Source organism: Vipera ursinii (assembly GCF_947247035.1).
Source record: "Vipera ursinii genome assembly, chromosome: 1".
NCBI classification, from domain to species: Eukaryota; Metazoa; Chordata; class Lepidosauria; order Squamata; family Viperidae; genus Vipera; species Vipera ursinii.
Window position 1 is genome coordinate 353,151,524 of NC_139512.1, and position 22,670 is coordinate 353,174,193.

General features: G+C 41.6%; 1 protein-coding gene across 2 annotated transcripts in view; it reads left to right on the forward strand.

Moving 5' to 3' along the window:
* The first annotated feature begins 818 nt into the window (after nt 1–818).
* Nucleotides 819–22,670, forward strand: part of MED13 (mediator complex subunit 13) — a 157,667-nt gene continuing 135,815 nt past the window's right edge. For both annotated transcript variants that reach the window (XM_083379645.1, XM_083379646.1), the window contains exons 1-2: nt 819–2,516; nt 4,428–4,662. In XM_083379645.1, coding sequence (XP_083235771.1) covers nt 2,451–2,516; nt 4,428–4,662 — 301 coding nt within the window. In that variant the 5' untranslated portion in view covers nt 819–2,450. The remainder of the gene's footprint in view (nt 2,517–4,427; nt 4,663–22,670) is intronic.

Below are 22,670 nucleotides of genomic sequence, written 5' to 3' on the forward strand. Positions count from 1 at the left end.
AAAAGGACCCGGTTTCCTATTCCGGGGAGGCCCGAGACGTTATTTATATCGAAAAGTCACCTTTTTTTGTTTTTTTTTTAAAACTATAACCCTCCCCTCCTTTTATTTTGAGGTGGGGGCGACCCTCCCCCAGAGCCCTTCCCCTCCCCTCCCCTCGGCGAGGTCTCTTCTTCGCAAAGTCTCTGGAGGAGGATCACACACACAAAAAGAAAAAAATCCGGAAAAAGAAGAGATTTCCTCACGTTTCTCAAGGGGGTGGGGAGAGCAAGAGAGCCTTTCCAAGTGGCTGATCGTTATTCCAGATTTTTGGGTGGTTGTTTTTTTTTTTAAAAAATACATAGTTATCTCGGAAGATTTCTTCCCTCTTTCGGCTTTTCTTCCCGGGTGCGAAGAAGAAAGTTTCATAGGGTTTTTTTTTTGGGGGGGGGGTGTCTTGAGGAAAAAGAAAAGGCTTGAAGAAAAACTTCCATTTCTTCCAGTGCCTGGGGGGGAAAAAGGAGCGAAGTTAAAAGGAATTAACCAAAAAAGGGGAAAAAATCCTGTTTCCAGTACAAATTTCTTGGGGGGGGGGACAAAAAAGCTTTCCCCCACCCGCAAAACCCCATCGCGGGGCAGCGACCACTCCAAGAATTCATTGCACGGAAAACTGCCTGAATTGAGGACCCTTCGTGATTTTATTTTATCATTTTTTGGGGAAAAAAAAAATCCACACTTTTATTTTTCCAGCGTTTGAAAAAAGGAAGTTTCTGGCCGCTGTTTGCAGAAGGGAAAAAAAATCAAGGGGATTTTTGCTTTGCTTTCTAGCGAAGGTTGAGCTGAATTAGTAGCTTCCTATTCTGGGAAAAATTCTTCACTTTCCCAAAAGTTATCTTTGGGGAAAGAGGGCATTTGTTGGCCTCTTGGAGGCCAAAACGAAACGAAATTTGGTTGGTTTTTTCTCCTCTTTTGGAAGATTTTTTTTTTGGGGGGGCGAGGGGGAAAGTAAGGAATCCACCCCCGATTTTATCATCTTTTTCACCCACTGAATCGAGAGGACAAGGAGGGCTTTTTTGTGTGGTGGTGGTTTTGGATAAAAGATTTGCAAGAGACCCGGAGAAATTGCGACTCTCCCCCATTTTTTTTTCTTCTTCTTCTTCCTTTTTTCTGGAAAATCGTCTTGGGCCTCTTTTTAATTATTTCGAGGAGAGGAAAAATCACCTTACTGGAAATTGACTTTTTTTTTTTTGCTGCTCTTCCCGACTTCTTCTTGTTTGCTTCTTGCGAAAAAGAAAGGAAGGAAGGAAAAGAAAAAAGGCAAAGGCAAAGATTCCTTCACCCGGACTGGAAAACCAAACACCCAGCCGTGGATTTCGCTTCCATGGGAAGTCGGAAGATTTTCAAGGCGGCTCCTTAAAAAAAAAAGAAAAAGCGCCGGAGAATACGCTTGTGTCGAGCGTCGTAAAACAAACAAACAAAAAAATACACAAAAAGGCGAACTCTTTCCCTTTTTGCCTTCGGGGGGAGGAAAAAAAACCAGCCGAAGGAGGAGGAGAGAAGAGCCCGGGGGGGGGGGGGCTCGCGAAGAAGTCGCGGCGGGCCGACTCCAAAGTGGAAGTTCCCTCCTCTTTTCCCCCTCCGCGCCGCCTCCTGCGGGGCTGCCCGATCGTCCAGTTCTTCTTTCGGGCCAGCGGCCGGGGAGGCCCGAGGCAGCAGGGAGAAGGACGGCGGGGGAGGCTCGGCCCTGCCTCGGCTCGCCTGCTTTCAACGCCGCCGCCGCTCTCTCTTCTCTTCTCCTTTTCGCGTGTGGCCGCGTCTTTTCTTGCCCATCCAGGGTGACGGGAGAAAAAACGAGGCGCTAAAGGGAGCAGCGGGCTCGATTCCTGGATTACTTCACACCCGCCCTCCTCCTCCTCCCCCCTTCTCTTTTCGCTGGCTGGCTGAAGCTCGTAAATCTCTCGCCTTTTGCCAGCCCTTTTGGATTCGCTCTCTCCCCCCCCCTCCAAGCTTTCGCCGGCCCCCTCCTTGCCTCCCTCCTTCCTTCCGCGGATTTCTCTTTGCACCTTTGAACTGCCCGGGAGGCGTTGAAATTGCTTTTTCTTTCGTTTGGAAAAAGAAGAGAGGAGGAAAAAAAAAAGCCCTTCCTTTCCTTCCCTCCCTAGGCTTTAGCTTATTTCTTCCTGCTCCGGGCAACCTCGTCACCCCTTCTCTTTCTCTCCCTGCAGTGCGTGTGTGTGTGTGTGTTTGTGTGTTTTAGAAAAGGAACAGGCCCGTGTTCTCTCTCTCTCTCTCTCCCCCCCTCCCCAATCACACCGCTCCATCCCTCCCTCCCTCCCTTTGATTGTGTCTCCCTCCTTCCTCGGTGTGGTGTGTGGTGTGTGTGTGTGTGTGTGTCGCTCTCTCGCTCTGTCTCTTGTCTTTTCTTTCTTGTCGGAGGCTTGTGGGATAATGGCGTGCGGGTTGTGGCTGTGAGGATGAGTTCCTGCTTCGTGCCGAACGGGGCCAGCCTGGAAGATTGCCATTCCAACCTTTTCTGTCTGGTGAGTGGCTACTTTTTTTATGTGTGCGTTTCTTTCTTTTTTTTCTTCTTTTGGTAAGGCTGGCGGGGGGGGGGAAGAGAGGCGTTGAAGGGCAGATCGCAAGAGATAAATCGTGCAAGGGAAAGGAGGGGGGCGAGAGAGAGAGAGAGAGATGAGATCGCCAGCAAAGAGGAGGAAAAGAAGGTGGGGGGAGAGAGAGGAATGGAAGCAAAGCAGCCATTTTTAGCATTCTGCTTGGAGGAGTCCTCTGGAGTAGGCCTTTGCCAGGAGTCGCCCAATTCTCCCTATGTCGCCCCCACTTCTCCTTCCTTCTCGCAAGGCGATTTGCTTACAAGTCTGTTTTGCGCTCTTCTTTTCTCTCCCAGCACTTTCCTCTTCCAGTCCTTTGTTTATCACCTTGATTCCCCCCCCCACTAAACTTTAGTTTTCTCTCTCCGGCCTTTGTTTTTTTTGTGTGTGTGTGATTGTTGTTGTAGGCGGTGGCACTAGCAACATGATTTCTTGTGTTTATTTTATCTCGGCTCATTTTCATTCTGTCTCTAGCCCAAAGCATGCCCCCCCTTTTTTTCTCACGCTAACTTTTCCGCCTTCACCCCACTCCCCTAATAGTAGAACCCTACTCAGATTGGAGATAAAGTGCCTCTGGGGGAGGGGGGGGGCTTGTTATTTGTAGGTTCCAGTTTGGTTTTTTTTTTATTTTTAAAGGATGGATGGAGGCAAACCAACAACCCAATGTTTTTTTTTATAACATTGTTTTCCTTCTTTCTTCGGTGGAATCCGGTTGAGTTTCCTAGCCAGGGTTTTGACCTCTTTCTCAAGTTTTATTTAAATGCAGACTGGTAGCTACTTTTGTCTGGTTCCTAAAAGTAGGTGAATTGCTGTGGTGTGTGGAGCGGGTGTAAGGAATTCAAGAAGCTGGAATACATCAGCAAGCTGTATGGGGGGTTGGCTGGCCCATGCTTAGAATTATCACTGTCCTATTTACTTCTCCCCTCCCCATTTCAAATGTACCAACTGTTGCAAATTCTGTTGTTTCATGGAGTGAGCAAGATTGCTAGCAGAAGCAGAAAAAAATTCTATATTTTCTGCTGAAAGGGGAGTAATGTACTGAATAGAGCATAAAATAATAGTTGAAATTGAGCCCGGGCAATTTCTGTGATAATTTGTAGACCCCATTTGTGAAACAGCAGTGTGGTGGTATTGCATAGCTGGAAGGAAGAGATGGAAGATTCTCTTAAAAGTTCTTTTGAATTACGCTTCAAAAATGTCTTAGTTTATTTTGCTATCTTTTTCCTCTCCATTCCTCTCTGGTAGCAATTAATGCTTTTATTGGAATTCATGTATTTAAAGCCAGTTTGGATCTGTTTAATTATGTCTCAAGTACTAAATAACTTTGCTAATGAGGGGCTTATGGCTGAGGTGTGTTTGCATTTCTGACAAATGCAGACCCTCTCAGGGTGCAAGTTCTTTATATGGGGATAATCGGTAGATACAACCAAATGAGAGCCATTCAGAGTAACCTTTTAAATGTTTTGACTGAGCTCTCTCAATATTTTATCATTGGAATGAGTGAAATGAGAATTAAAATTCAAAATATCTGGAATGTGCCCTGGCATTATTGAAAACATTTTTTTTACATCCTATAATGGAATTTTACAATGTTTGAGCAACAACACTGCCACTGATTTTATGGAGTACAGGTTGACTAAACATAGTGGCTATGGTTTCAAATGTTTATCACCTGCAAGACAATTATTTTGTAATTTCTAAAGTGTCACGTGTTTGTTTCTTCATTAGAATAAGAAAAGTTTGCTTGAAATCACGAGAACTATGCCTTTCATAAAGTTTGAAACTTTAAAAGAGAACATCCAATTCTTTCTGCTCTTAATATCTGTTCAATTTTTCTATCAGGCTGATTTAACTGGGATTAAATGGAAACGCTACGTATGGCAGGGCCCAACGTCTGCTCCGATTCTTTTCCCTGTAACGGAAGAAGATCCCATCCTAAGCAGTTACAGTCGTTGCCTAAAGGCTGACGTCTTGAGTGTGTGGCGACGAGACCAGAGGCCTGGGCGCAGAGAACTATGGATCTTTTGGTGGGGTGATGACCCCAGTTTTGCAGACCTAATTCATCATGACCTAACAGGTAAGGCATGGATAGATAAGCTTTTGTGATGGTACCGTTCTTCAAATTTAACATTTTGTCCCTTGACTTTGTTTTACTTGTTTCTTTAACATATCCCGCTTAGAAATTTTTATTGCTAGCTTACTGGCTTTGACAGGCTTGTCTTTAAAGAGAGGATGAAATGTTTATTGTCGTGTTTGCTCATACCGTACTGTTTGTTTCTGCTCCAAATGATTATATTTTTAGATTTTAAGCTCCATGTGGTGGATGCCGCTGTTTACTAATATTGGTCTACGAAGGGCTGCATTTCCTGCTTGTTCTGTGTGGAATTTTCACGTGGTTACAATGGCCACAGCTTTAGGTGCAGTATGAAAACAAGCAGGGTGGTAAAGGCCACGTATATGTGCTTGGAATGTTGTGGCTTCTCTGGGAAAAAATGTTGCGAGAGGATGTATGGATGGCTTTATTTCCATCTCTGAAATTTTATCTAGCGGTTGTCTGCATCTGGAAAATGTGTTGAATTTACAGGCCTGGCAGTGAGGCAAGTGAAAGATTTGGGTAGTTTTGTCAGTTATGTCACATCTACAGGAGAATTGTGCTTTTTCCCCATTTCAAATGGAAGTTTTTGGGGTCAGGAGAAGTGCTGTATATAAAAAGAAAATGAGTTAGAGGATAAGGTAGGATCTGTTTTGGCTGATCAAGCTACCATCTTGAGTGAGTGGCTGGATATGTATGCCCTTGCCTGAACAGTTTACCTACTTAGCATAAACAAGCTCTTAGACTGAGTTCTTGACATCTTCAGTTAAAAGGATTAAGTAGCAGGTGATGGCACCCTTCACTGTCTGATGGCATTGGCTACATGAACAAGTAGTCTGACTTGGTACTGTACACACCAATTTATGTTCTTAATATAATTATACTAGTAATTGGTAGGAGTGAATAACGCGCATCATTTCACAGTTGTTTATGCATTCGCACATACTGCTGATTAATCCCCTTTTTGCTGTCAACACTTTCCTTCCCAGGTCCCTGCAAGAATTAAGTATCTATTTAGGCTAAGAGGATTGTATTTTTAACTAGTAATACGGGTTACCTGTATGTAACTAAACCATAGGCAATTTTTTTTCTTTTTTCTTTTTAAAAAATCCAAACAAAAATAGTTGGAGAAAAAAACTTGTAGAAGTTGGGTTTTGTGGAAACTTTCAAACTAGGCTTGGCAGATTTGAATTGCCTGAATTTGGCTGATGGAAAGTGTTCTGCGTCAGTAATTCGTAAGCGCAGTTCCTGAAAGTACTCTATATGGCAAGTACGCAAGAAATAAAAGTATTAAATCTTTTTAGTTAAAGTTTTAAAACGAACTGTATCAACCATGTTCATTGTGTTTGTTCTATTGAGCCAAACATTGAAGTAGTAATCAAAGCAGTACAAACAATAATAATAATAAAGTTGGAAGGGATCTTGCGGGTCATCTAGTCCAACCCCCTGCTCAGCCAGGAAACCCTGCCTGATTGAAAGGTTAAAACAAAGTTTGATAAAATTGTGGCAAAAATTTGAGGAAAGGGGAGGCTATAAATAGCCCAGATTCAGAACAACTTAATTTGTTGTGTTCTAAAAAAAGAGATTTACTTTACATAGAAAGTGACGTGTTAGTTTAGTCTGAAAATAAATTGGCATAGTTCAGCTGTAAAGCTGGGTATCAGTGGTCTTCGGAACATTTGGACAATCCCTCTAATTTTGGAAGCATCACCTTCCAAGCACTTATTTAAATATAGGCTATTTGAGCTATTTTTTTCCCATCACCTAGCAAAGTAGTGTGTAAGCTTGCCTTTGGCAGCAGCATGCTTTTTATAAAGATGCTCATCAATGTTGAAATGTCATATTTAATCCTTGAAAAGTTAGCATCTTCTACGTGCGATATTATTGTAACTTAAACATTTACATATTCTAACTGCTGCATGTATGAAAAAGCTAAGAGTTATTTTCCTACCGATCCTCAGACTAATAGACATATTAGGAGAAGGGAATAGGAATGAAAATGGGAAGCAGTCACAGTTCCCACTATCTTTAGACAATTGTCTAAAATGGGTATTCCCTTTCAATTTACATCCAGAATCAAAAGCTTATGGAATTTAAGAAAGATCAGTGCAAGTAATGTACATGGAAGATTTTAGCATTAGCATTAGATCCTCTCATGCTATGTAGCATTTTGGGGGCAGCAAGGGATCTCCAGTATTTTGGTTTTGGGTGAGTAGGTCAGGATCTTCTCACGTCATGTTTAAAGTCTTTTAAGTTCTTCACCATGTATAGATAGTCCTCGAGTTACGAACACAATTGGGCCCAATATTTCTGTTGCTAAGTGAGAGATTTGTTAAAAGAATTTTGCCCCATTTTACGGCCCTTCTTGCCACAATTGTTAAGTGAATCCCTGCAGTCAAGTGAGTAACACGGTTGTTAAGTGAATCTGGCTTCCCTGTTAACTTTGCTTGTCAGAAGGTGGCAAAAGGGGGTCACCTGACCCCCCGGGGACACTGCAGGCATTATAAATAGGAGTCAGTTGTCAAGCGTCTGAAGTTTGATCACATGACCATTGGAATGCTGCAATGGTCATAAGTGTGAAAACCGGTCAGTGCAGCTTTAACTTCGAACAGTCATTAAATGAACTGTTACAAGTTGAGGATTGCCTGTATTTTGAGGGTGTCCTCTTGGTTGTTTGGCATCCTGGGGGGATCCATCTCATTGCCATCTTGGGAATTTAATTACTGTATATGGAAGATAAAATAATAAAATAGCCACTGTTGTTTTGAACTAATTCAGCACAAGGGTATTATGATTTGATGTTAAAACAAGCATCTCTCTCAACTTAGAGAATTCTGAAGATTATAGCATTAAAAAGGGATTATTTGTAGTTTGGGATTGAAATGAGGGGTCCTTGGTGCTCTCTGTCTAAGCACTGATGATGTTGCCTAATCTGGGTAATGAAATGTCTGCAAGAAAACAGCCAAGCTCAGAGACCAGCAAGGACACCTTTGTGGTATAAAATATCATGAAACAAAATTAAAAATTCTTGATATGATAAGGCTGTTCTAAATGAATGAAGAATGAAAGTACGCATGATCAGTTAAAGTGTTTGATTTTAATTATTGTTATAGATAAAATTCAATTAAGTATGTAAATCCTAGGCTCATTATTTGAGGCAAATGGATAGTTCTCTAGCAAGACTCGTCTGTATTGTGATGTATTGTGTATTTGTATTGTGGTGTTTTTGGTTACAGGTATTTTAGGAAGTAATAGGGATGCGGTGGCTCAGTGGGTTAGGACGCTGAGCTTGTTGATCAGAAGGTCGGCAGTTTGGCGGGTCGAATCCCGAGTGCCGCATAACAGAGTGGAGCGCCTGTTACTTGTCCCAGCTTCTGCCAACCTAGCAGTTCGAAAGCACGTAAAAATGCAAGTAGAAAAATAGGGACCACTCCGGTGGGAAGGTAACAGCGTTCTGTGTGCCTTTGGTGTCTAGTCATGCCGGCCACATGACCACGGAGACGTCCTCGGACAAGCGCTGGCTCTTCGGCTTTGAAACGGAGATGAGCACCGGCCCCTAGAGTCGGAAACAACTAGCACGCATGTGCGGGGAACCTTTACCTTTACCTTTTATTTTAGGAAGTAGAATTGTTTGTGTGCTTTGCATAACCTTGCTGTGCTGCTATTTTTTTTACTTCTGGCTTTGCTGTATCCTGCTAGCAACTTTTAATTCGACCTATTTGGTTTCAGTGATTTTTCTTCCCTTTAATGTATTTAATTATCGCTGAAAAACTTCAGCTATCAGGTTTTTTTTAATAACATAATACATAGTCAGTTAATGTAGAAGCCTTGTTGTAACATTAGCAGTAATTACAGTATCCACTATAATATAGGTCAGGAGCAAGCAATATGGTGCTTTCTAAGTAAGGTCTTTTTGGATGTAAGCTTCTACCCCTTTTATATTATTTGATCAGTGGCAAAGTAGCAATGGTCCAAAACATCTGAAGGGCACCATTGTGTAATGAACAGCTACCCAAACCGTTCCCATTTTCATATCGTGACAATTTTGCTGCGTCTTCTGTCTGGCTGAGGACTTTCTGTGGCAATGAAACAGCACTGTCTCTGGACTCTTCTGAGATCTCTCTTTATTTGCTATAACAGGAGAAAAGAAAAGTTTTATACATTCAACAGCTCAAAGCTAATCAGTATATTGCTAAGAGTATTAAATGCATGGTTGTGATGCTAGCAGCAATAACAGGGTTGCAAGACACCTAGAAGGTAACTAAGTCCTTTACCACAGGACTTAGCATTGTTATCTAAGGAATTTTCTTAAACCTGTCCAGACATTAAGAAGCCACTACTGTCAGAGGTTCATTTTTCTGGAGTACAGGACTTCTTCCCCTCCCAGGTTATGGAATTTAGACCATATAGGAGCCGTGACCAGGGGGGCCTTTGCCTAGGTTTGCCTGGTGCGCCAGTTGCGGCCCTACCTGGACTGAGATGCCCTGCGCACAGTCACTCATGCGCTCGTGACCTCCCAATTGGACTACTGCAACGCTCTCTACATGGGGCTGCCCTTGAGGACCACCCGGAGGCTTCAGCTGGTGCAGAATGCAGTCGCACGGGTTGTGATGGGGGTTTCCCAATACTCCCACGTAACACCTCTGCTCCGCGAGCTGCATTGGCTTCCGGTTGCCCTCCGGGTGAGATTCAAGGTGCTGGTGATGACCTATAAAGCCCTAAATGGCTTGGGTCCGGGATATCTTAGGGAGCACCTGCTGCTGGCATCAAGCTCCCTTCGTCCTGTGCTCTCCCACAGGGAGGGTCTTCTCAGGGTACCGCCGGTAAAAAATTGCCGGCGGACAATACCCAGGGGGAGGGCCTTCTCTGTGGGTGCGCCGGCCCTTTGGAACCAGCTGCCTGTAGAGCTTAGGACTGCCCCTGACCTTCGCTCATTCCGCCGGGACCTGAAGACCTGGTTCTTTGAGCTTTCTGGCCTGGACTGAGAGTATTAATTGGGGTTTTAATTGGATTCTAATTGGGATTTTTATTTATTCAAGGTTAATGTAATCATTTTAATTGTTTTCAATTTTTGTAATTGTATTGTTTTTTAAAAAAACCTTGTGAACCGCCCTGAGTCCTAAGGGAGAAGGGTGGTGTATAAGTTTAATAAATAATAATAATAATAATAATTTATTCCCCTTGCAATGAAGCTTAGCCTTCATTTCTTTTCTGGTTTTGGAAGAGCAGAAGATGTATATTTTACGGTTTTATTTTGTATTTCAATTTTTGTTAGCTGCCTGGAATAACTTGAGGAGCAAAGCATTTACACTGAACATGTATAAAATCTATAAAGGTACTAAAAGAAATACAAAATATTTAAAAATCAGTTCAGATGTACGTTTAGCAACATAGACGGGTAATTTAGTAGATAAAAATTTATTCCTTTATATTGGAAAGAATTTCTTTCCGATTCTAAGCCGCTTCTTGTCTTAAATATATATTGCTGCTTCAGAGATTTACAGGGAACTAACGAATGTAACTGTAAAAAAAATATAACTGGCACTTATGACGTTACCTATTTGGATAATAAAACACCGGTGGGAAAATAATCAAGCGCAGAGAGCACCAAGGACCTCACAAACTGAACAACTGTAGATATCAGATGAGCGTTTAAGTATATGCTTTAAGTTTTGTTCCCCAAGATCTGAAAGTAAAATATTTGAAATGATCAAGAGATCAAAATAAATTAATCCTGTGATGATACCTTTAACATCATCAAACAACGTCTCCTTATCCCAGGTCTTTGGGAAGGACTTCATAGATGGCTAAAAATGCCAAATCCAGTCTAAATATCTGGCTGATTGTGTGATGGACCATAATAATACGATATAACAGTTATTGAAAAGAAGAAAGTCTGGTTCATTGGTGCTGCTATTTCTGGTAATGCTAGAATTGAGGAAAAACATTTGGGGAAAAAAAATACAAAATAGCAGGACTTGCAGACTGAGGTCTGAACGCTAATGGAAAAAAGAAATCCATTGTTATTCCCAATTGTGATTTGAGCTCTTGGAGTGATGCCTAAGAGACTTCCTTGCATCTGGAAACGCTGAATTTATTAGACCTAAGAACCCTAATTTTACAAAACAAACAGTAACCCTCACCTTGCTTGGAACCGTCTATATACTTAGATGCTACCTTAATAATTCTTAGATCCTTGGTTAGGATTTGAATTATTAAGTTTCCACCACTGTGAATCTAACTAAATTACCTAGTAATCTATGCGATTACCTAGTGATCTATACTTGAACAGTATCACAGACCTCTCCTCTTGATATAATATTTTGATTTATGTTTTATAATGTAGATATATTTTTATGACTGGAAGCCACCTGGAATAACCTTAGATGGATGTAAGTTGGGCGGACAATAAATTTTATAAATAAATAAAATAAATATTCAAGCCTAGTGTCAGATAATTTATCCCTCTAACCCAACCTGAGGTCTGCTCTGTTGCTTCCTGTACAAATGTTTTAGCTGCTGTGCCAGGATCACATATATACTGTACATGGAACATGTACTTTATCACAGTTGAACTATATCCTTTTAATTTGCATGTTAGTGGGTTCCTAATAAGTTTGTGACTGAAGCAGGCTTGAAAAGGAACATTCAGTTTTATAGCTCAGTTTGCCACTGTCTAAGAAATTCTATGGTGGTTTTGGTGTATAGAAAAATAGGGACCACTACGGTGGGAAGGTAACCGCGTTCCGTGCGCCTTTGGCGTCTAGTGATGCCGGCCACATGACCACAGAGACGTCCTCGGACAAGCGCTGGCTCTTCGGCTATGAAACGGAGATGAGCACCGGCCCCTAGAGTCGGAAACGACTAGCACGCATGTGCGGGGGAACCTTTACCTTTACTTTATAGTATAGGTAAAGGTAAAGGTTCCCCCGCACATGCGTGCTAGTCGTTTCCAACTCTAGGGGCCGGTGCTCATCTCCGTTTCAAAGCTGAAGAGTCAGCGCTTGTCTGAGGACGTCTCCGTGGTCATGTGGCCAGTGTGACTTAGACGCTAGAGGCGCACGGAACGCTATTTACCTTCCCACCGTAGTGGTCCCTATTTTTCTACTTGTATTTTTACATGCTTTCGAACTGCTAAGTTGGCAGAAGCTGGGACGAGCAACAGACGCTCACTCTGTTACACGGCACTCAGGATTCGACCCGCCAAACTGCCGCCCATCTGATTGACAAGCTCAGCGGCCTAACCCACTGAGCTACCGCGTCCCTTATATAGTATAGTATGTAATAAATTGAGAAATTATTATTGCTGTGGTGCCAGTTGAATCATAAGCATAAACTAATTGGGATTATTTTTTTAAAAAAACCCTTTGTAATGCTATAATTAAATAACATGTTAAATATTTTGATAAGAAAAAGAGATGGGTTTATAGGCTGTAGTCCTAGAATTGAGTAGTGCATGCTAAAAAAAAGAGGCTCCTTAAAAGGAGAGATAGCTAAATATTGTAGTGGTAAATCTGTAGCTTCCTTATTTTGTCATCAAGAGATTGTTCAATCATAACTTGCATAGGCTCTCTGCTGTAATGCTGAGCTGTAACTTAGCACATAAAACCTATTTTTGTCCTTGACAGTTTCTGAGCAAAGGCCAACAGATGCGTAGGAGTATCTGTTTAAGCTTTGCTCACTGTTGTGTTATTTGCTAGAAATAAAACATCCAGAAAGAGAAAGGATGTATTACTGGACTATCTTTTGATCTGCAGAGATATGCAAGTGTTTATTTTACTAAAAATGTCCTAGTTTAGCAGAATGTAAAGGAAGTTAGATTGTTACCGCAGATTTATGGACTCTGTAAGATTACATAGAAATCAAGTATAATTAATGGTTGATTGATGCAGACTTTCACTTTTCAGAAGGACCCATTTTATCTCTGAAATGAGAAGACAGAATTAGCCTCAATTCTCAGAAAACAAACCACATTCCCTAATTCAGACAAAACTGTAAACAAACTCTGACTGGAACCACCTGTGTCATTTGTTAACTGCTAAGCCAGTATCTGGGCAAATATATCTCATTGTGTCATATGAATGCTCTGAATTTGTCTCTAATTTGCTACTGCCTGCTGAATTTTCAGGCATTTATTATCCTACCTATTATTTTTGGTCAGCTCCAGTCAGTAGGCATACCTAATGTTCCTGCCTCCCATTCTCCACCCCCCCCCCCCACACACAACAATCCTGTGAGGTAGGATGAGTTGAGAGAGAATGACTGGCCTCAATCATCCAGCTGGCTTTCATGCCTAAGAAGGACTCACATACTCTGGTTTTTAACCCAATATGTTAGTCACTATATCAGTGATGGCAAACATTTTGGGGCGCAGCGTGTCAAAAATTCAGAAAGAGCTTGCCTCTGCTGGTATACCACCCACCCCCCTCCCAAAAGAGGCTTCTCCAGACTCTCCTCTCTTCTGGACTGTCCTCTCCAGACCCTCTGAAATTTGTGCAGGAGGCCTGCCTATGCTTTTGTGTGGAGACTGTGTGTGGGAGCCTCAGAAAAGCATGTGCGAATGCTTGCATAATTTTCAGACACCTTAGAGGCTGCATGAGAGCAAGGCCTTCTGGTGCAACTTCCAGAGGATACAGAGGCCTGGCACGTCACCAGAAATGGCATAACGTGTCAGAGGTTCACCATCGCTATGCCGTAGCAAGAGACCCTCTCATCTCACAGTTGGTTTAACCAATCATTCTAGTGGAAAAGTCAAACTGAACTTGGAATTGTCTGCATGCAAAACAGTCAATTCTACCTGTTAGGCTGTGTCCCTCAGATTGATTTGCAAGGTAACATTAACCTGTGAACCTTAAGGGTTGCATTTTCATTCCGACTCCCATCTTTCTGTTCCTTATCAATACTTTCCAGAGGGTCGTCAAAGAGTGAAGTGGATGCGGTTGAGAAACCGTAGACGTGCAGCGCATGTTAGGTAGATCATGAACAGCTCTTTGAATTCAAGTCATAACGTTCAGCAGCTGAGGAGCTCATGATTCTATTTTTAACATTTTTTCAACAAAGATATCAGTTGTCCAGAAGATAGGGATGTTGCTGGATATTTTATGTATGTATTGTATGATCAACACTGCCTTGCCAATGTGACTTTGGATACAAGTATAATCTTATGTGTTCCATTCCAAAACAATAGCAATTCTCGTTGTTGTTGTTTTTTTAAAAATTAATCTCCCAATATCATTATAAAATCTTTGGACCTGCTTGGGTAGATAAGATCTAACCTTTAATCCATCATTTTGTTCCCTTAAAACTGCTGCGGTCTGTCTGCATAACACATTCAGAAGTGGTTATGCAACAGTGCTTTCCAGGAAGGCAGATAAAGTACTGTACCTTCTATGACAGGGGTGTCAAATTCAATTTCATTGAGGGCCGCATCAGCTTTGCGGGTTGCCCTCAAGGGGCCGGGTGGGTATGGCCAGGGTGGGGCGTGGGCCTACTGGGTGGGCGTGGCTAGAGTGCGTATGGCCTGGGTGGGGCGTGGCCAGCTCTACATCGTTCGCATCAAGGGTGCCTATGGGGGGGCCTGGGCAGGAGTGGGACAGATCTGAGGGTCTCTGGCAGAAGGAGGGTCTCTGGGCCAGGGCCAAGGCAGTGGGGGCCATTCCCTCACTCTTTCCAGGATGGCTTCGCGGGCCGCATGAAACTACGCGGGCCGGATCTGGGCCCCCTGGGCCTTGTGTTTGACATGTCTGCTCTATGAGATAAGCTGGTTTCAATTTTTTTTTTTTGAGAAATCTTCTGAGAATGGGCTCAAGATGAAGCTCTTGCTAATAACCCTTACAGCTTCCAGTTGCCAAGCTTCCGGGAAAAACATACACTGGAGTTACCTCTCATCTAGCTAAACTAATAATAGTAATTTGTTTTTTCAGCAGTAGACTAATTTTGCACAGTACAGTTAGCCTACTTCCTCTGTTTCCCCCATAAGGTAAAACCCAGAAGTTTATGTGTTTGTTAATATTTTTTCTTTCTTCATCTTGGCGGTCTGAAAGCTTTTTGCGTTAAAAAAAAAACCATTTTAACAAGCAAAATGCTTTGAATTGTGTGATACACACCTACATTTGTGGAAAAATTTTACTAGATTTTTCTTCACTTAGTTTGCTATTCTACACTTTCCTCTTCAATGTGCTTTGGGCTGAAGGTTTAGAAACTGACTAGCGTAGGGTTTCAAAAGCTTTTTAAGCATGATTTGTTTTGCTATGGTTGCATTCATTTTCATTCTCTGTTTAAAGTATCAGTAGCTTCTAGAATTACTGAGCACCATGCTAAAAATAACTGGGGGCAGTATACTGTCATTCATTATAGGGCCTCGCATAATGAATGACATAATCCATTTCAACTGAACCCTTCTTAGAAGATTATAAAATAGCAGCGGTAAAGTTCCTGAAAAGGTATAATTGCGCCTATTTCAGACCTTGACATTTTCTTGCATGTTCCCGCTTTGCTTCGGAAGCATGAAGCACTATTGCTGCAGTGTTAGAACTCCAGCGGTGATTCCTTGTGCAAGTCTGTGTTGCTTGAATTATTTTGGAAATTGGTTCAGAGCAGTGATTTCAAAGCCTTCTGTGTTCTGAGAACTGTTTACATATTGGCTGCCCTTTTTCACAGAATACTTTCTGTTGGTAAACAGTTACAGTTTTTGCAGACCAAAGGAAACGCGGCGGATGTGTTTTAATGTACAGTACTTTGACCTCAGTAAAGCAATTGACAAAAATCTCATCGCATCCCTGTGGATAAGATCTGCACACGTGAGCAGGATGGTATTGTGGTTTGGGTGGATGTGTAACTAGCTGGAATAATGTGATACAGCAATTAAAAAGCCACTACATACTTTGGGCCCGCATTAATAATAGAATTGTGTTCAGATCATGAGAGGTAATAGTTCCATTGTAGTCTGTACTGGTTAGACCTCACTTGAAGTACTAAGCATTGTATTTTAAAGGGGATGTGGAAAAAACTGGAAAGTAATTCAGATGAGAACTACCAGGGTTCAGGAAACTAAACTATATTTGGAATTATTAAAGGATCTGGGCAGATTACAGGGAAATATTTGCAATGAACAAATAACTTAAAAGGCTGTTATGTTTCTTTAACTTGACAGCAGAACAGCAGACAAATAGGTCAGGGGTCGGCAACCTCGGCTCTTTTATGACTCGTGGACTTCAACTCCCAGAATTCCTGAGCCAGCTATGCTGGCTCAGGAATTCTGGGAGTTGAAGTCCACGAGTCATAAAAGAGCCGAGGTTGCCGACCCCTGAAATAGGTTGACGTGAAAGAGTTGTAGTCTGACTAATACAGGTCGTCCTCGACTTACAACAATGATCATTCAAATAGCACTGAAAAAAGTGACCTTTTTTCACATGACCATTGCAGCATCCCCATGGTCACGTGATCAGAATTCAAAGGCTTGGCAACTGACTCATATTTATAACGGCCCGCAGTGACCTGAGGTCACGTGATCCCCTTTTGCGACCTTCTGACAAGCAAAGTCAATGGGGGAAGCCAGATTCACTCAGTGACCGTGTTACTATCTTGAACAACTGCAGTGATTCACTTTAGAAAATGTGGCAAGCAAGATTGTAAAACGGGGCAAAACCCGCTTAACAAATGTTTCACTTAGCAACAGAAATTTTGGGCTGAATTGTGGTTGTAAAACCGAGGACTACCTCTAGGGATTTCTTGATGGTTGAACTGTAAGCCTGCTTAAAACAGCAAGGAGTTCAGTTTTATTTGAAATGTTTAAATGTGGGTTGGATGGCCACATATCAGGATGGTTCATAGTAGGGTTCCTGGGGCTTGTCTGGATGCATGCTCAGTATGAAAGAGACAGTGACTGGTGTTGGGCTTCAACTTCTTATGAAAGCTGAAGAGAACATTTTGGAATATGCACGACGGAGGATGGTGGTTCTCCATGGGCTTTTGTTGAGTATTATTGAGGGGGGGGGTCTTTCACAAATGTCCATGTCTATGGGGATTCTCAGTCATCCAGGTCATGATTTTCCCAATTCTGCTGTTCAAAAGGCAGCTGGACTTTCTTGGTTTTCTTCCTTGAAAATGTTGATCCAGGAAGCTTCTTCAGTGCAAAACTGTACATGTTTCAGTGAGACCAAGTTTGAAAACCTTTGGATTGAAGGTTGAGATTTGATCTAGAAGCATTTCATTTGAAATCCCATTGTTGTTGTCGTTAGCTGTGAAGTCGTGTCCGACCCATCGCGACCCCATGGACAACGTTTCCTCCAGGGCCTTCCTGTCCTCTACGTTCTTCTGGAGTCCATTTAAGCTCACGCCTACTGCTTCAGTGACTCCATCCAGCCACCTCATTCTCTGTCGTCCCCTTCTTCTCTTGCCCTCCACCTTTCCCAGCATTAGGCTCTTCTCCAGTGAGTCCTTCCTCCTCATTAGGTGGCCAAAATATTTGAGTTTTAGCTTCAGGATCTGGCCTTCTAAAGAGCAGTCAGGGTTGATCTCCTCTAGGACTGACCGGTTTGATCGCCTTGCAGTCCAAGGGACTCGCAGGAGTCTTCTCCAGCACCACAGTTCAAAGGCCTCCATTCTTTGGTGCTCAGCCTTTCTTATGGTCCAGCTTTCACTGCCACACATTGCAACTGGGAAGACCATGGCCTTGACTAGATGCACATACTGAAGTATCTTCAGGAAGCTTCTCATCATTTATTTGGTCCTCTTGGCAAGGATTTCTCTTTTCAAAACAAGTGAGTAGAATCACTAGTGCAGAATACCCTGGATCTTGCCTTTTCCTGGGAGAGAAAGCTTGGATTAAGGTGCCAGCTGGCTGCATTGGCTGTCAACATCAAGCCTGGCATAACCACTTGTTTTTTTCCCCTTTATAGAACCCCTTTCCTTTCCTTTCCTTTCCTTTCCTTTCCTTTCCTTTCCTTTCCTTTCCTTTCCTTTCCTTTCCTTTCCTTTCCTTTCCTTTCCTTTCCTTTCCTTTCCTTTCCTTTCCTTTCCTTTCCTTTTTTTGATATTTCTCGCCCCCCCCCCCCCAAGGTCAAGAGTTCTGGGTAAAGAATCTTGATGTCTCTCCTCTTACAGACAGCCATTTACCAGAGGTAATATGAAAATTACTTCTTCAGTTATGCAGCTGATTCTTGGCTGTGGTATTATTTTATCTTATGGCTTCCTCGCAACAGTGGTACATGTCTCCAGTGGTGGTGGAAGCTCAATTATGGTAATGTCTCCCCTACAGGGATTAAAGTAGGACATCTACACTGTTTACAGCTCATTAGGAAAGCAACTGCGTGTGCGCTGATAGGTATAACAGCAATTGTGTCACACACACATATAGGGGCCCCTCTTCCCCACATTTTTCTCAGCTTATAAAGAGGGCTATGCATATTTTGCTCTGGTGATAAAATCAAGTGAATAGAATAGATTGATACTCGTTTGCACAATGTGTTTGAAAGATTAGATTTTGGAAATAGTTCCGGCGTTCTTTTTTTTTGTTTTGGTTTGTTTTTGTAGTGGGTTGAATAGGCAAGCAAATAATATGGTTAACCAAAGAATGCAAAGAGTACATCTTCCTCGGGCAGGAAAGAAGCTCAAATTCATTGGTAGAGTAGTAAGTGCATAGGACTTTTGTCCTATGAAATTGCTTTATGGTTTTGAATTTTGCTCTGTGTGTGTAAGCAATTGAAAAGTGAAATTTAAAGACATAAGTAACTTGTAAAACCTTGTTCTTCGCTACACACATGCCACACATTTCTCTGGTTGGAAAATTAAGTGCCAAATCCTATACAGTAGTCTCTTTCTCAGCCCAGTCATATCTTCAGTTATCCTTTGAGATTGATTAAGCTGAGAAAGAGACTGTAGGTAGTCCTTGATTTACAGGTTGGTTTAGTGTTTAGTGTTCAAAGTTAGAACTCACTTGCAAAAAGTGACTTATGACTGTTGCAGCATCCCCGTGGTCACGTGATCAAAATTCAAATGCTTGGTAACTAGCATGAATTTATGACAGTTGCAGTGTCCCAGGGACATATGATCACCTTGTGCAACTCTCTGATAAGCAAAGTCAAAGTTAGGCTCAATTGTGTGATGGTAAGTCGAGGACTTCCTGTAATCTCTTTGTCAGCCTAATCAATTCCTCAATTATCCTTTGAGATTGATTAAGCTGAGAAAGAAAATACGGGTAGTCCTCAACTTACAACAGCTCATTTAGTGACCATTCAGTGTTAAAATGGCACTGAAAAAAATGACATGACAATTTTTCACTCTTATGACTGTTGCAGCATCTCTGTGGTCACATGGTCAAAATGCAGCTGCTTGGCAATTGACTCATACTTATGACAGTTGCAATGTCCAGGGGTCATATGATCACCTTATGTGACCTTCTGACAAGCAAAGTCAGTGGGGAAGCCAGATTCACTTAACAACCATGTTACTAGCTCAACAACTGCTGTGATTCACTTAACAACTGTGGCAAGAAAAGTTGTAAATGGGGCGAAATTCACTTAACAAATGTTTCACTTTAGCAACATAAATTTTGGGCTCCATTGTGGTCATAAGTTGAGGACTACCTGTACTGAATGAGAAATTGGGGAAAAATATTTCTCCCTGTATAGATGTCATGCAATAAGCTAGCTGATGCAAATTTATTCATACGTTATCTTATATTAAAGAGGCCCCTGGCACAATATAAGCCTTTGTTGCTTCTAAAAAACTTCAAAGGGCCTCCATAGAGAAGTATGTTGGAACAGGAGATGAGAAACTTCTTTGATTTAGGTTGCCTTTTTCTCTTGAGAACTGTTTTTTCTCTAAAGTAGCTTAAATCTTCAACTTTTCCCTAAATAATTTCATTTTTAATGAGATCTATCTATATCTATCTATCTATCTATCTATCTATCTATCTATCTATCTATCTATCTATCTATCTATCTATCTATCTATCCTTACATTGAAGATTATATGAAAGTCATGTTTCATTTTAGTTAACTGTTCACAGCACTTCAGATGACAAAAGAGGAAACATTGGAGTGATTATTTAAGATGCTAGCTGTTTGATATCTTTGTATCCTCTTATGAGCAATTTCCTATTTTTATGGGGAAAACAGTAATATGTTAATGAAAATTCCTCCCTTTGCCATTCAAACAACTGTCCTTGTGTCTGTATATTATATTTCTGTTCAAATATTCTTTCTTTGTTACTTGGCCTCCTAGGTTTTTTTTATTAAAAATGTTAAGGTATCATATTCTTTGGCAATTTATCTGGCTCATGTGGAGACATGTTCTGTTCACATCCTGTTCAAAGCAGATTAGAGCTTTTTGCGCAACTACTCTGCAGAATTTCTTTATTTGCTTTTATCTTTGTACTTGCTATGTGTAAAAGCTGGAAAGGTTTCATTAGCTACACCTTCTAGGTTTTTGCTAAGTCAGGCATAACTTATCCATGGTATCGTTACTGAGCAAGGAAAATTAGTCAAAGATGGCAAAGGTGGATTTGGGGCGTCATCACCTTTTTGTCAGAATAGGATCGACATATATACATACACATATGTATGTATGTATATAAATAATGTGCAGTGTGTTTGTAAATATGCTTTTTTGTTGTTGTTGAAATTTGATAAAACTTCCTGGATAAAAAAATAATTTTGGCGATAATTCCAAACATGTATAATATGAGGCAACAGGGTAAACGTTTCTGAATAAACACACTTTTTACTGCTCTGTATGACATTTGCATTCATTAGGAATGTAGGGAGTGGAAGCTTTTATGGAATTGCTTTTCTTTGAGAACTTGGCAGACCCTATTCTGGAAGCAGTAGTAGGGCACTCTTACTTCAGGTTCCCTTTAAATAGGGAAATATTTTAATTAAGAATTAATTAGCTTTTTGATCTATCCCTGATATTGTAAAGCTCAAGAGTCCTTAGTGTTATGAAGTGCCTTTGATAGAGTTACTTATAGCCCTGCTTGGGTAGATACTTGCTTCAGTACAGTATCCTGTAGCCTAATAAATGTTTCATTTAGATTGCATTATTTGAGGGGCTGCCCTTGTAGACTGTTCAGAAACTTCCACTTATGCAAAACACTGCAGCAAAAGCTACTAGAAAGTGGTGCTATATTCATACAACTTCTGTAAAGCCTCCACTGCTTCACACTTTCAATGTTACAAATCGTCCTCAACTTACAGCCCTTCATCTAGTGACCATTTGAAGTTAAAAAAAAGTGACTTAAAACTGGTCCTCACACTTAATGACTGTCATAGAGTCCCCACGGTCACATAATCAAAATTTGAGGGCTTGGCAACTGGCATATATTTATTTATTTATTTTATTTATTTTATTTTAATTCCATTTATATCCCGCCCTTCTCCGAAGACTCAGGGCGGCTTACAAGCTTAGCAGTAGCCTTCATTCTATGTATATGCCTGCTTATTAGGGCTTTCACACACACCCCAAGCGGCATTATTACAAAGTCAGCTTAATTGCCCCCAACAATCTGGGTCCTCATTTTACCTACCTCGGAAGGATGGAAGGCTGAGTCAACCTTGAGCCTGGTGGGATGCGAACCTGCACTAATGGCAGGCAGCTGGTGTTACTTAAGGAGGCATTAGCCCACTGCGCCACCAAGGCTCTTGACGTTTGCAGTGTCCCTGGGTCATGTGATTGCCATTTGTGACTTTCCTAACTGGCTCTTGAAAAGCAAAGTCAGTGGGGAAGCCAGATTTGCTTAACAACCATGTAATTCACTTTATGACAGCTGCAAAAAAAAAGTAATAAAATTGGGCATGATTTAAACTCCTCACTTAGTGACAAATTCCAGTCCCAAATTGAGGATTACCTATACAAGTAGCCTCGACGTAGGACCACGGTTGAGCCCAAAACTTCTGTTGTTCAGTGAGACAGTTGTTAATTGAATTTTGACCCATTTTACAACCTTTCTTGCCTCAGTTGTTAAGTGAAACACTACAGTTGATAAGGTGGTAACCCGGGTTGTTAAGTGAACCTGACTTTTCTTTGACTTTGCTTGTCAGAAGGTCACAAAAGCAGATCAGGGACACTGCAACTGTCATAAATATGAACCCGTTGCCAAGCATTTGGATTTTGATCACATGATCATGGGGATACTGCAAAGATAACTACGAAAAACGGTCATAAGTCCCTTTTTTTTCAGTGTAATTTTGAAGAGTCACTAAATGAACGGTTTTAAGTCGAGGGCTACTTACATAGGACAGTCATGTTTATTTTTCAGATACCTAAAGCTACCTTACTCCATAATGACTCTGGCTAGCATACAGTATTAAAAATAATCGAAAACACCATAACTATATGAGGAAAAAATAAGATATCCATCGGGAAACAGTGACATCCTAACTGTCAACACCACCACAATTATCCCAAGAGCCATATTTATTTATTTATTTATTTATTTATTTATTTATTTATTTATTTATTTATTTATTTATTTATTTATTTGGATTTGTATACCGCCCTTTCCCGAAGGACTCAGGGTGGTTTACAGGGTAATTAAAAGAAAAAATACAAAAGTTAAAAACAATTAAAAAGATTACAACAGTCCCTGAAAAAGTAAAAAACCCCAATTAAAATTAAAATTAAAATTCTCAGCCTGGGCCAGAGAGCTCGAAGAGCCAGGTCTTCAGGTCCCGGCGGAATGAACGGAGGTTGGGAGCAGCCCTCAGCTTCACAGGCAGCTGGTTCCAAAGGGCCGGCACACCCACAGAGAAGGCCCTCCCCCTGGGTGTTACCCGCCGGCAGTCTCTTACCGGCGGCACCCTGTGAAGACCCTCCCTGTGGGAGCGCACTGGATGAAGGGAACTTGATGCCGGCAGCAGGTGTTCCCTCAGATATCGCGGACCCAAGCCATCAAGGGCTTTATAGGTCATTACCAGCACCTTGAATCTCACCCAAAGGGCAACCGGAAGCCAATGCAGCTCGCGGAGTAGAGGTGTTACATGGGAGTATCGGGA